Raw genomic sequence first — 14,655 nt, forward strand, 5'->3', positions numbered from 1 at the left:
ATGAGGTTTGTAACATTGCAGATCCTTGTCAGCACTTTCTTGCATCAAATAAACTTCCTTCAAGGAGCACTTTAGATGTAATCAGGTCAGGATATTTGAGGGGATAAGCACTTTTATGATCAGTTATTCACAAGAAAAGACTTAGGACTTTGTGATCTAACACTATCCCAACAGAGGTCGAGTAATACTTTTATGTATGTGCATAATAACAAAGAAGAAACATAGGAACTTGTGGTTTATTCTTAAACTAGGTTAAACTATTAAAATATTTCGCAATTATGTGTTATTACAGTATGTGCTGATTTAATGGCAACTAGATCACACTGATAGATTGAACTTGATTACACATTGAATTGAAATGTTCTGTCTGTGTAATACCTATTCAAACTAATAATACATGGCCATTAGGAGACCAGTATATTTTGAATGCATGATGCCCTTGTGTACAATGAAACGGCTTCTGACTACCAGCTTTTTCCTCATTAACTGTGCATTCTCAACAAGCTATTCCTTTAACTTGCTTTAACTTGCATAATCATATCTCATATATCAACATACCAGTTGGCCTTTGCCTTCCGAAATGTCAAATTCTTATCTTCAGCAATTTGGCTGTGCATTAACCTATTTAGGATTTTTTTTTTTTTTTTTTTTTTGTCTGGTATGTTTCTCATTTGATATATTACACTGCTTCAGATGTTTGTGATTCTTCATAAGCTATCTGGCTCATTTACATTACATTTGATATAGATGTTTTTCCTTGTTTCTTAAGAATAGACAAGTATGTATCTGATTTTCAGTACCGGGCCCTTAATTTCACATCTTGACTGTTATCTTATTGATTGGAGAGTTGAAGACTTACCAAACTCTCTCACTGTAAAATGCAATTAGCTGATCTTAACTACAAAAATCCACTAAACCAATAGCCTCTAATAGGCTCTAAAGTTTTTTTTTTTTTTTTTTTTAATCTACCATTTTGTGTAAATTCATGCATTTCCTGGGATAAACATGGACACATGACCTTGGAGTTGCTTGCACCATGCTCTACTGTTTGGCTTGAGTGCAAGGATGTTCTAAGATGCATGTCATGCAAAATTCTGACACGGTATAATCTGTACAATTTGGTTTTTTGACTCTCATAAGCCTAGCACTAGGCCTTGCAATTCAGCAAATCTTCATGCTTGCATTTGCAATTTTATATTTATAAGGTTAATCAATCATTGACTGCAGTTTTTTTTAAATTAACATATTAGGTTATTAGTTTACAGAAAGCTATGTGTCACACCCTCAGCACGTTCCCTCAGTCCCAATCACTGCACCACGCCCATCACCAGAGCTCTATCACCGTCACCTGCACCCGTAATCACCACTCCCTTTAAATACTCTCCCCAGACATTCACTCATGGGCTGGTATCGAAGTTGCATGGATGTTTCTCTGTGGATCTTCTCCCCCTCCTGTTGTCTCTCCTGTGCTCCTCGTGGATAATTCCAATGTTCTCCTGTGCTCCTCGTGGATTTCCCCGATGATCTCCTGTGAAACACGTTAATCGTGTTAAAGGGAAGTGACTGTTGCTAACGCTATACTACTTATGAACTTGAACTCACCTGTTGTGTTGTGTTTGAAGATTTGACCACAGACCTTTATTCACCAGTTTGCACGTGTGTTGAACTGTGCACGTTTGTTAATAAATACCTTGAAAGATACTCACCTTCTCCCTGTGTGTGTGGTCGTGACAGGATACCAGCCCCGCAAAAAAAATTATTTCTTCAGCTCACTCATGGAGGCGAACGCAGCATTCAGCGGTGTCTCTCACAAATCATTAAAACTGTCGGACGCTGAGGACAGGCTATGGAGCCTACGGCAAGGTGGGCGAACATTGGAGGATGTGGAGGAATTCCTTGAGCTCTCCCATCGGGTAAGCTGGCCCGACTTCACTCTTGCTGTGGTGTTTCGTATGGGATTGGATGAGGAAACAATCCGATGCAACTCCCCCATATGTGATTTTTCCTTGATTGAACTAATCAACCTCACTCTTTATATAAATGGCTCTAGTATCGAGGTTAAAGAAATAAAGAGTGATGGTAAGTTTCCTCATCCAACCCACTACGAAACCCAGCCCGTCTTGCCGGCTTACCCCTCGCCTGGACCCCTCACATACCAAACCAATAGCTTCTCCCACCTTGCCAGCCTGGAGCCCGCGGCCAACCCTCCTACGTCATGGCCAATCCTGATGGCCAGCGTGCTCGACCCTCCGTTGAGGTCAGTGCGGGCGGCCATGCTAGCTCGCAAAATGGCCGACGTTCCGGTTTCCCCTGCCAAAATGGCCGATGTTCCTCCAGTGACTGCGCCGCCAGAGCGCCCTCCAGTGACTGCGCCGCCAGAGCGCCCTCCAGTGACTGCGCCGCCAGAGCGCCCTCCCGTGACTGCGCCGCAAGAGCGCCCTCCAGTGACTGCGCCGCCAGAGCGCCCTCCAGTGACTGCGCCGCCAGAGCACCCTCCAGTGACTGCGCCGCCAGAGCGCCCTCCAGTGACCGCTCGCCCAGAGCTAGCTCTTTCAGTGTCTCCGCTGGAGACGCCCAGCCCTCCTGAATCTCCGCTGGGGTCGTCCAGCCGTCCAGAGCCCGCTCCTCAAGAGCGCCGTCCAGAGCCCGCTCCTCAAGAGCGCCGTCCAGAGCCCGCTCCTCAAGAGCGCCGTCCAGAGCCCGCTCCTCAAGAGCGCCGTCCAGAGCCCGCTCCTCAAGAGCACCGTCCAGAGCCCGCACCTCAAGAGCGCCGTCCAGAGCCTCCGTTGGTGCAATCCAGCCTTCCAGAGCCTTCGCTGGTTCCGCCCAGCCGTCCTGAGTCCCCGCTGGTTCCGCCCAGCCGTCCTGAGTCCCCGCTGGTTCCGCCCAGCCGTCCTGAGTCCCCGCTGGTTCCGCCCAGCCGTCCTGAGTCCCCGCTGGTTCCGCCCAGCCGTCCAGAATCTCCACTGGTCTTGTCCAGTTCTCCTGAATCCGCGCTGGTCCCGTCCAGCCGTCCAGAGTCTCTGAAGTTCCCACCCAGCCTCCCTCTCCCGCCTCCACTCAAAGCAGCCAGTTCCTCAGCCCTGTCTCTGCTGGTGCCTGTCTGTCCCTCAGCTCTCCCTCAGGCTGCGCCATCTAGGATTGTGGATCCATCTCGGGACTCCCAGGCTCCAGCTCCGCCTAGGCAGGTCGATCCCCAGTCTCTACCTCCAGCCTCCGAGTCCTGGACTCCACCTCGGTCCTCCGACCCTTCGGCTCCGCCTTGGCTCCTGGCTCCCTCATCTCCACCGTGGCCCGTCATCCCACCAGCTCCACCGGGCTCCCTCATCCCCCCGGCTCCGCCTTGGCTCCTGGCTCCCTCATCTCCACCGTGGCCCGTCATCCCACCAGCTCCACCGGGCTCCCTCGTCCCTCCGGCTCCGCCTTGGTCAGTCGTCGACCATCCGCCGCCTCGGGACTCCATTCCTCCGGCTTCGCCTTGTCACTCTGTCCCTCCGGCTCTGTCAGGCTCCTCCTTCCCTCCAGCTCCGCCTTTGTCCTCTGTCGCTCCGGCTCTGCTGCGGTCTTCCGGATCCACATCTCCGCCTCAGTCGCCTGAGCCATCAGCTCCGCCTTTGTCCTCTGTCGCTCCGGCTCTGCTGCGGTCTTCCGGATCCACATCTCCGCCTCAGTCGCCTGAGCCATCAGCTCAGAACAGCCAATATCAAATCTGACATCTGGGCAGTCCAGAATGTCTCACAAAACTAAAACACGTATTTATAATCTTGATTCTGCAGGCCCCTCCTTCTGACATCTTTCAGCTTCCTCATCCAATCAGGGCCTGTTGTCCCCAACCGTTCCTGCACAGAAAAGAAAATACAGCCCCATCCCATTCTTCTTCTTAGAGTGACCAAAAGTCTAGTCTAAAGTGACCTTCAAAATAGCTACTGTTGCAAGGCTTCTTTTCTCATATGTGCCTGTAAACAGAGGTTTCTCAGAAATGACATGAATGTAGAGAGTTCGCAACTACACACACACACACACACACACACACACACACACACACACACATTTTACTAAACAGATTCTGTTACAGTGTCTTCTTTGTCTTTTTCATAAGCACAGAACATTTCGTCTTCTTATAAGCACAGAACATCCAAAACACAAATTTAAAAGCATTTAGAAAAATTATTTTCTACAATTCCCTCTCTTGATCTCTGAAAGAGATCACACTTCTTCATCCTCATCATCATATGCACCCTCATCTGCCAGCAAAGGCATCTTTTCTCCTAACCAGATTGCTCTCAACCTGCTTTCACCTGTTTCCAATCAAAGTTAAAGGGACAGCCATCCTCACCATAGCGCACAATCCTTCTGTAATTTCTGTGGGCCTGGCTATCATCACCCCTGTACCACATGCATAATACAGACCTGCTCTTGCCCATGACCCCACCATGTCCTGTCCCCTTTGATGGATTACCGTGCACCATGACACTCTGAAGTTCCCTACTGTCAGCTTATTTTTCCAGAGGAAGTGAAATTGAAACAGATATAATTTACCTCTCTTACCTTATGTGCAGCCCCTACAGAAGTGAGATTAGTGGTAGCAGGATAAAGTTTGGTCAGTTCAGAGCAATTCTTTGGTTCGGCCATTTTTGTCATGTTCAATATACACTCGTAACCCCATTTGTCTTCAGGATGCGGAGGAGCTGGCTCTGTATTAAGTTTAGGTCTAGCCGCAGCACAAGCCAGACAACCACTCAGTTTCAATTCAGCTGCCCTCCCATGTAACCAATCAATCCATAAATTTGTCTCTTTATACCCTGTTTCCATTGTAACTATGTCATGTGGGGTGATATTGCTGTAATCAGTACTTCTAACCACTTTACCTGGCTTTGTGAGATCCCTGACCACCGGGGCTGCAGTTGTGGTGTTTTTGCTCTCCACCAGTATTCGTATAAGTCGTAATGGGTCTTTTCCTGACACATCTACTCACAATGTTATAAACATTTCAACCCTGTCTGGCCCGTCTTTCAGTGTGACAATCAGTTTGTTTACCCATTTACCCCACGCCGTTTGGTGTCCCCTATATAGACGGAGTCGGTGGTATAGCGAATCAGGGCGGGCCATGGGGCTTTTGGCCAACATAGTTTTAGTATAGCCCACAAAACACTCCACTCCCACTATTAGTTGTCTCCTAAAACCCATCTCTGCTCAGTATAATTATTTGTATGTCCCCGTCTGCGAACACACTTTCAATTATTTCCTTGACTTTGGTGTAGTCTAACCTGTCCAACCCGCAGCCTAGTTTTGGTATAGCCAACACCTGTATTTTGTTTATCCTGCACAGCTCTTTGAGCTTTTCTAGGCTATCTCTTAAGTGTTTGTACGTGGGCAGGTCCCTGCACCACCACTTTAGTAACCAGGTGAAATATCTGTTTCTTGCCGTGTGTGGTCAGAATACACTGACCCGGGGCGCTAATATGTTTCTGCAACTGTTCTACCCCGTATTTCTGTCTTATTTGCTTTGCTACACCTGCCCCTAGTGCATGGTCTGCGCTAATGCAGTGTGCAATTGGAATATCATCGCTAATTTTAAGCAAATCTCCCACACTCTCTAGAACAGTAAAAGTGTCTTTTTGATAATTTTGTGTCCCTGTGTTGGCTTCTGAGGATTGAGCTGATTCTTCTGTTGTGTCCTTTTCTGCTTCCTGTTCTTCCTGCTCACCCTCTCTTTGACCTGCTCGCAGGTCAACTCTGGTCTCCTGCAGCGACCTGGAAGTAGCATCACAGCTCACACAAGATGACAAATGATACCAAGTTTTTCCCTTACCCGCCAGTCGAACACAATGTGAGGTCCTTGCAGTGACCTTCATGGGATCAGACCATCTTGGAGACAGCCATTTTCGTTTCATCAATTTCAGTCTTACCCACTGATTCTGGGGGCTTCAGTCACCTGCTGCCAGTCCTGTGAAAAGGTGGGGTTCTGGGGAGAAAGTATGTTAATTTTCGCCCTTACTTTGTCATAGTAGTCCCCATGTGGCAACTGGCCAGCTTCCTTACTAAAAGGGGCCTAAGGCCCAGGAAATTGTCGTCCTGTCAACAGTTCAAAATGTGTTAAACCAGTTGTGCTATTAATAGAGCAACATACTTACATCAAACCAATTACAATAGCAGTAAGCCAATTAATCCCTGTATTAGAACATATTTTAGCCAATTTTTGTTTCAAAGTCAAATTCATACGCTTTGTCATGTCTTTTTCCCCACTTTGGCTCAGACTGTCAGCTTCTGACAGTACTGACACAGCTTTCGAAGCTGGTAGTACCAGTTTACCATTTGGACCCCTTCAAATTCCCTCCCCATCTTTTACAGCCCCCTTACCCAACCAGGAAGTGCGTTCCTCTGGAGTTGCCGCCAATTGCTGTGCTTTCACATATTGAACTGTTATTTCTGGAGCCAATGAGGTCTGCTCATCGCTCGTGGTTAAAAGCATTTGACTGTCAGTGTAGCTAACAGCCCCTTTAGCTGCTGCATCAGCTGCAGCGTTACCCAACGCTACAAAGTCCCACCCCCCTGTGTGCGCCGCACACTTTATTATAGCCTATTCATTTGGAAAATGTATGGCCTGCAATAGCTCAGTGGCTTCTTGGGCGTGTTTAATTGGCTTCCCTGTTGAGGTTACGAAACCACATCTTGCCCACCCTGGCAGCTCAGTAAGTGCTGCTGATACTGCATATGCTGAGTCAGAATAAATGTTGACCCTCTGGCCTATTGCCAATTTTAGAGCACATATCAAAGCCCGTAGTTCAGGTCATTGTGCTGAGGGGTGGTCACTCATTACCTCACTCACCACTGTGTCAAACCCTACATCTGAACTTTTTACCACCGCATACCCTGCAGACAAGTTGTCATCAGCTCTCCGGAAACAGCATCCATCACAGAAAAAGTCCCATCATGTTACCTGTCAATGGTATGTTCTCCCTAATTTTGTTGTCCCTCTCTACCAGTGGAGCACAGTCATGTGGTTCCCCTTCCCCTATCAAATCAGCCATATTTATACCTTTGTGTTCATGAGTGATATTCGGGGCAGTGACGGTTTTCAGCAACTTTCGTTGTCTCAGTGCAGAAAAAGTGAACGCAGAGGAAGAAATGAAAGATACCACCGAGTGATTAGACACTATTATCAGGGGGTGACCCACAACAATATGTTTATTTATTTATTTATTTATTTATTTATTTTTATCATTTTAGCCAATCCTGTTCCAAATCTCGCGTAAGGGGGATGTTTTCTTTCAATTGGGTCAAAAAGGGGCGCTCAGATACAACAGAACCCTGCACTGTTGGTGTTGTTTTTGGAACAGTACCCCACTCACACTAGCCCCTTGCTCACTGACATCCAAATGGAATGGTACAGAATAATCTGGGGTCTGCAGTTCCGCAGCTTTGGCCAAATCAGTTTTTAGTGTGATGAATTCCTGTTCTGTCTCAAAAGTCCATTTTAAGACACTCCTAGCATTTTTCATCCCTGCCTCTTTCTGAAATCCTTCCATATATACCTAATCTCCCTCCCTGTCATATTATAGTGTGCAGTGCAGTGCAGTGGGTCAACTGGTGCTGATAATGAAAATTTTGAGGTTATCCAGGATGTCCATTTCTGTACAATTTCAGTAACGTCTGGCATGTCTGGTGTAGTTAGCAATAGCCAATAAATATCTGCCCCTTTGTCCACCACCTTTTCCAGAACCCATTTCCTTGTGTCCCCCTGTACCAGCCCCCCTCCAGTGGAGCAATTATGAATTGTGCCATCTAGAAATCTTATGTATATGCCATCTGGACAGCAAAAAATGCTTACCCCCAATTTCACTAAATGTCTCTCCCCAACAAATGTGATGATGCACTTGTGGAGTACAAGAATCTATGCAGGTGGGTTTGTCCTGCTACCTTTATCGACAGAGGCTTGGTTAGTGGCCATCTTTCTGACTCCCCAGAGAACCCTCGCACTCTCACTGTGTCAGATGAGAGTGTTTCTTTCTCCACCGTGCCCCCTGTAACAGTGGAGAAAGTGGCCCCAGTGTCCACCAGGGCCTTTATAGGCTTATTATTGACCAGCACCTGTAGGTAGGGCTCAGCCTTTGCCCCCCTGCTGGTTCTCTTTGGGTCCCGTCAGTACGTCTCTGCATCACCTGCCTGGTCCCAGACTGGGCATTGACTGGGCACCTGTTGGTTGGCAGGCCAAGAGAGTGCATTTGGGACAGCTCCCCCCCTTCTTGGAGCCCCTCCTCTAAAAGGAGCCCGTCCCCTTGCAGGAGGTTGTCCCCTCTGTGGGCATCCGCTCCTCCAATGACTCAAGTCTCCACAAATGAAGCAACCCCCCAATGGTGGAGCAGACACGCCCCTCCCCCTAGAATTCATGTTCATACCTCTTCTCATTCCCCTGCCCCTGTTGGTTGGAGGCCTAGTAACACCAGTCACAATAGCGCTGTGGTGCTGCAGGTTGTAGAAACTGTGGTGGATAAGCACTCTGGCTGGTTTGTTCTCGCACTGGCATTTGCTGCACTTCCTTCCCTTTCATTTTAGACTTGTCTTTCTCTGTTTCTATTTGCATCTTTAGCAACTGAGTTTTCAGTTTGTCTATTTCTGTCTCTTCCTTTCCTGCTTTCTCTACAGCTCTATCAACATGATGCACAAAATGTCTCACCCACGTGTCACTGTCTCCCCCTGCCATTTCCGGACTGTTTTCTATGCTAGAAGCAGCAGCTTGTGGGACCCCTTTTATTACAGCCTGTCTGTAAAATTCTTGACATAGTTTACTAGAATCAGGGTTTTCTCCAGTCTGCTCCTCCCACTCCCCTTCACATCTATGCAAATAGGCAGCTGCTGATTCGCCCGCCTTTAGTTTGAATTTTATACTTTGGTAGGTAATTTCTGGAGTGGGGAACATCTGGCCCAAGGCCTTGCTCAGCCTATTTAAGTATCTATTTAATGGTTCCCCATTATCTGCATCATCCATTAAGGCTTCTCTCTCTATCTCTTCCATCTTAGTTCTAGTCATTATTGCTCCTAGTAACGCCCTCATGTCGCCCACTGCTAAAGTGACCCCGTGAGTTAACAATGCAACCTTGTTTAGCCATTTTTGCCCTCCCCTGGGTAGTTCTGGTAGCTTCAGCAAAACTGCGTTCATATCTGAGTGCCCCCAAGGCTTATATTCTTGTTGTTGTTGTCCCACCTGCATTAAAGGATACATTCCTGGTATATCCCCCCCCCCCCCCCCAGGGTTCTCAACATAGTTTGCTTTCCTTCTTCACCTCTCCTGCGTTCCTCTTTCCTCCTAACCTGTTTAGTCATAGACTTGGTCAACGTTCCTGTTCTGTTTTCAAATTCATAGTATAAATCATACCCTGTGACTGTTAATGTGTCTCTTTCTTCTGTGTTAACTATCCTGTCATCTTCACTCATATTCGCTTCTATTTCTCCCCCTAACACCGGTATCTTTTTCCTAACTCCTTTTCCTTTAATATGAACTTCTCCCTCTCCTACCGTAAAGACAGGCATCTGGATTGCCATAGGGGCGGTAGGAACATATGGGGGAGGCCTTTCAGTAACAGTGGAACATTTACTTAATACCATGGCAATGGCTGCCACCCTGGTCCACTTTCTCAATTCAGCCTCTTTTTCTTTTATAGTTTTATCTAATCCTGATCTTGACCACCTGGAACATATCTCTCTTTCCTGCCTTTTCCCTTTTAATTCTCCATGAGCCCTTTTTTCTTCCATTTTAATATACTGCACTAATTTGCCTGTATCCTTACTACCATCCTTCCATTGTTGAATATTTGCTAGGTGGGACCAACACCCCAATAATTCTTTCTGTCTTTCCTTAACATCTTTTGGCTCTGTCTGCGCCACCACCATCTCAGCTATCTTCTGCCAATTTTCTTTGTAAGTTGCCATTTCTTAACTCTTATTTATCAGTGGTAGAGTCTCGCGGTTCGGATCACACCATCTACAATCTGGAAGATGTCCGAATAATCGACACAACCATTTTTTTTTTCGGAAGGTTTTTTTTTTCTTTGAACTTTTATGGTACCAGTTAATTCAACTGTTATAGTTCTCTTTATGTATTCTCTATTCATATATTCACACAATTATTATTTCAAAAATAAAGTCTTTTTCCTTTTATATATATATATATATATATATATATATATATAGCGCTTTTTCTATTCTACAAACACAGATGACACACATACATTTACTTGTCTAAATTTTGGGAGGTCCTTGAGAAAATCACCACTTGGGACCGCCCACAGTGGCTATTTACGAAATTCTTTCACCTCGGGGTCCTTAGGAAAATCACCATTCGGGACCGCCCGAAATGGTTATTTACGAAATTCTTTCACCTCTTAAATTAGCCTTAATCAAGGGGTCCTTTGGGATATCCTTCACCCTTAATCAAGGGGTCCTTTGGGATATCCTTCACCCTTTTACTTCTATTTCAACTTGGGATCCTTTGGGATATCCTTCACTCAAAGCTGAGGTCCTTTGGGATATCCTTCACCCTTTTACTTCTATTTCAACTTGGGATCCTTTGAGATATCCTTCACTCAAAGCTGAGGTCCTTTGGGATATCCTTCACCCAACTATATTAACCTGGTATCCTTTGGGATATCCTTCACTCAAAACTGAGGTCCTTTGGGATATCCTTCACCCAGGTTTCTTTTTTACTCTTTGACTTTACCCTCTTAAATCTAGTAAAATGCGCAAAACTGATATTCCCCTTCCTCCTCAACTCTTAATTTAGTAGTAGCCAAAATGCAGTTTTTTATGAAAAAGGTAACTGCTTACCTGTTAATTTCTTTTCTGCGCGCAGGAGTTGAGGTTGAAGTGTCCTTCAGCTTTTGATTCCTCGTCTCGGGCGAATCCGGGTGCCCCCTCCAAATTGTTGGAAGTTGCCGGTATTCTAAGAATACCCACTCCCCCCCAGCTCGTTTATTCGCCCTTTAAATAAAACAGTTCGAGTCCGCATCAAAGTTTAAAGCCAATTTAATAGTAAAGTCAAAGACTGCTGAGCTCAGGATTACAGAACAGCCAATATCAAATCTGACATCTGGGCAGTCCAGAATGTCTCACAAAACTAAAACAGGTATTTATAATCTTGATTCTGCAGGCCCCTCCTTCTGACATCTTTCAGCTTCCTCCTCCAATCAGGGCCTGTTGTCCCCAACCGTTCCTGCACAGAAAAGAAAATACAGCCCCATCCCATTCTTCTTCTTAGAGTGACCAAAAGTGTAGTCTAAAGTGACCTTCAAAATAGCTACTGTTGCAAGGCTTCTTTTCTCATACGTGCCTGTAAACAGAGGTTTCACAGAAATTACATGAATGTAGAGAGTTCGCAACTACACACACACACACACACACACACACACACAAACACACACACACACACACATTTTACTAAACAGATTCTGTTACAGTGTCTTCTTTGTCTTTTTCATAAGCACAGAACATTTTGTCTTCTTATAAGCACAGAACATCCAAAACACAAATTTAAAAGCATTTAGAAAAAGTATTTTCTACAACAGCATGGAAATCAACCTGATTTAGAATATAGGTAAAGGAAAAACATTGTATGCATTCTGAGTTGCATTTTACTGTATGTTTCCCTTGTTTATATGCTCAGTATTTCTCAGGTAAACAGAAACAATCTTAAAATTGACTCATATCTCTCCTCATTTTATAGAAATAAAAGGTAATTTTGGTAAATAATTTAGGCATTGATTCTCATCCAGCGTTTGCGTGCTCCAGGAAGTACAGGCAAGTTTTAAAGTGGACATGAATTGCATTTGTTATTATTTTATAATGTTCCCTGAGTTCCAATTATACTTTACATGTATATTACATTTTCACATAATTTGGACATAAAATTCTCTGCCCTGTTTACAGTGAGCATTGTAGCCAGTGTTGAACACATGAATACAATGGCCAGAGTTTTGTTCAGCATGAGCTTGCATACTCTCATGAATTTTGAAAGTTCAAACTCGGGGGCACCATAGAAGTCCTTTAGGAGAGAAATCCTGAAATGTTTTCCTCAAAAAACATAATTTCTTTATGACTGAAGAAAGAAAGACATGGACATCTTGAATAACAAGGGGATGAGTTCATTATCTGTAATTTTTTGTTCCGGAAGTGAGCTACTCCTTTAAGAGTGCAATCTCCACAAAAATAATAAAACTGCTATAGGACTTGGATCTTGAATTATTATTCTGAATTAGTAGTCTCATAGATACTGTACTCCAGCAGATTGATTCCAGGCAGACCTAGGCCTCAAACTGCCAAATTGGATAATTAGAGTTGGCCGATGGATTATTTACATATTTATTTATTTAAAAAAAAAAAGTATCTCATCTTGGATCAAATAGTTTTGGTAACACTTTGTTTTAAGGTGTCCTTGTTACATGTTGCATGTACTTACTTTTAATAACAATTAATTATGCAAAATTACATGCTAGTAACACTAAACCAAACCCTAATCCTAACCCTAAGCCTTACCATATAAGTACATGTAGTTAATTCATATTACTCAGTACTTAAATGTATAATTACACTGTAAAATGGATACCTTAAAATAAAGTGTAACAACTAATTAGCTCCTTACTTTTTCATAGTTAACTGGCCAATACTTCCAGTAGCACCTCACTGCAGAACATGAAATCCACTGGGAGGAGTTGGATCCAGATCCAAGGGGCGGAGTTGGATCCAGATTCAGGGGGCGGAGTTGGATTTCCTCCCACTGCATTCTGATTGGTCGACAGGTTCCTAGCGTTTCTCACAGGTTCGCGTTTAAAGGCTGTGTAGAGAGAATGGTGCCGTCAAGCTGCGCCTAATTTAATAACAAATGATCGTTGCGACGGAAGCGAATCAAACTAACTTTAGCTGGAAAATAACTTTATTAAAGAACCGCTATAAAGCCAAAACAATCTCCGTTTCCTTAAATTATAAGTTTATCTCTGTAAAGCTGCTTTGAAACAAATCTACACTGATAAAAGCACTATATAAATGAAGATGATTTGACTTTTGATGGAAAAACAAACTTGCTGAAAACAAATCTTACTTAATAAAGTTTAAAAAGTTACAAGCATTGCAGTTTGTACATTGTGTGAATGTGATTTTTTTTTTTCATTTGGAAAAATAATCCAAAAAATTATAATCCAAAATAAAAAGAATGATTAAAAATTCTTAAATTTCATCTTCCCTGAAAAGCATGTGGTTCCTTGTTACATGCAAGAATAAATATCTCTTAAAAGGAAATGTATTCTTTGACTGGCTGATCTTTTACCCCTCTCATTAATAAGTAGGCGCTTCTACTTTTGAATAATATTAAATCAAGTTTAAATTCAAGTAGAAAATGTGTGCTTTTCCACTACTGATTATGCAACTGTAAGTGACTAAATTATAGCACCACTAATTTTATACTTATAAATGAAGAGTATCTCACATAAATTCATTAAAAAAATTAATTACCAGCGCAATTGAATAGGAGAAAAAAAACATGTTTATTGACACACTAGGTAAAACAAACATTGTGAAAACAGTAGGGAAACTTTGAAGGCAGAACATAAGGAAAACCACATTGGGAGCACACGCAGAATGACACAAACATTACAGGGAAACCACCAGACATTCACAATTAACTATTTATCCTTTCAGGTCAGCACAGATCTGGCAGAACTCGCTGCAGAAGTCTGGGTGGGTGTCTTCACTTATTACTTTAAAAAGTTCCCCCTTTCTTCCTCGACCTCCATATCCTGTGGGTTAGCAAAGAAGGCAAATATTTCAATATTCATTATTTTTTAAATGTTTTAATTCATCATTGAAAGTAAAACACTCCATGGCAACAACTAACAATGCATACCTGGAGTGCAGTGTTTGTAAACATCACCACATTGCCTACACGTTTCCAGTTTGTACATTTTGTAAGTACTCCGCCTTGTAGTACGGTGAGAAAACGGTCCAATTTGTGACACCTGTAAACATAAAACATTTTTTTAAAATCACACATTCAAAAATACACAAGGCATTAAACAGCCAATCAATCAAAAATCACCTGAATTTTAATAAAAATATGTAACTTTTGAAAAAGTTATGCAAAAACTCTGCAATTAACACTTACTGTCAAACCAAAGAAAATGGGCTCGTCTTCTGAAGCCTTCCCGTGTCACAAGGTCTCTGAAGCGAGTGCACACAAGGGCCAGCTCTGTTCTCTGCACTGCAAGTTGCACTTGACAATTAGGAATTCTGAAAAAATAAAATTATTATATATAAAAAATATTTATATATATATATATATATATATATATACACACACACACACACACACACACACACATACATACATATACATATACACACACACACACACACACACACACATATATATACATACAGTATATACACATATACATACATATACATTATATATATATATATATATATATATATATATATATGAAATGTAAATAAAGGTATAACACTTAATGTCGTGAGTCATAATGGCATAAGTCGTGGTAATGTGGGTATGATAACTTATTAAATTAACACTTGATGTATTTTTTGGATTATGACTATATTACTTATGAAATAGACTGATGTAAGAAGCATGCTAAAAAAGGTCAACAA

General features: G+C 43.2%; 1 protein-coding gene, 1 long non-coding RNA gene and 1 pseudogene across 2 annotated transcripts; all 3 read right to left on the reverse strand.

Annotated features, from left to right (window-relative positions):
* Positions 1 to 5,176: 5,176 nt before the first annotated feature.
* LOC141295368 (uncharacterized) lies at positions 5,177 to 7,529 on the reverse strand (annotated as a pseudogene).
* A 22-nt stretch (positions 7,530 to 7,551) lies between these two features.
* LOC141295369 (uncharacterized) lies at positions 7,552 to 9,223 on the reverse strand. Its single transcript, XM_073826578.1, is given in 4 exon segments — positions 7,552 to 7,593; positions 7,712 to 7,848; positions 7,851 to 8,399; positions 8,452 to 9,223. Coding segments are annotated over 4 exon segments (1,500 nt in total).
* A 4,302-nt stretch (positions 9,224 to 13,525) lies between these two features.
* On the reverse strand, positions 13,526 to 14,276 carry LOC141295300 (uncharacterized). Its single transcript, XR_012341041.1, has 3 exons — positions 14,150 to 14,276; positions 13,892 to 14,003; positions 13,526 to 13,784 (listed from the first exon to the last, which is right to left on the reverse strand). It is a non-coding gene; the product is annotated as an uncharacterized lncRNA (long non-coding RNA).
* Positions 14,277 to 14,655: the final 379 nt, after the last annotated feature.

This window comes from Garra rufa, chromosome 21 (genome assembly GCF_049309525.1).
Source record: "Garra rufa chromosome 21, GarRuf1.0, whole genome shotgun sequence".
NCBI lineage: Eukaryota > Metazoa > Chordata > Actinopteri > Cypriniformes > Cyprinidae > Garra > Garra rufa.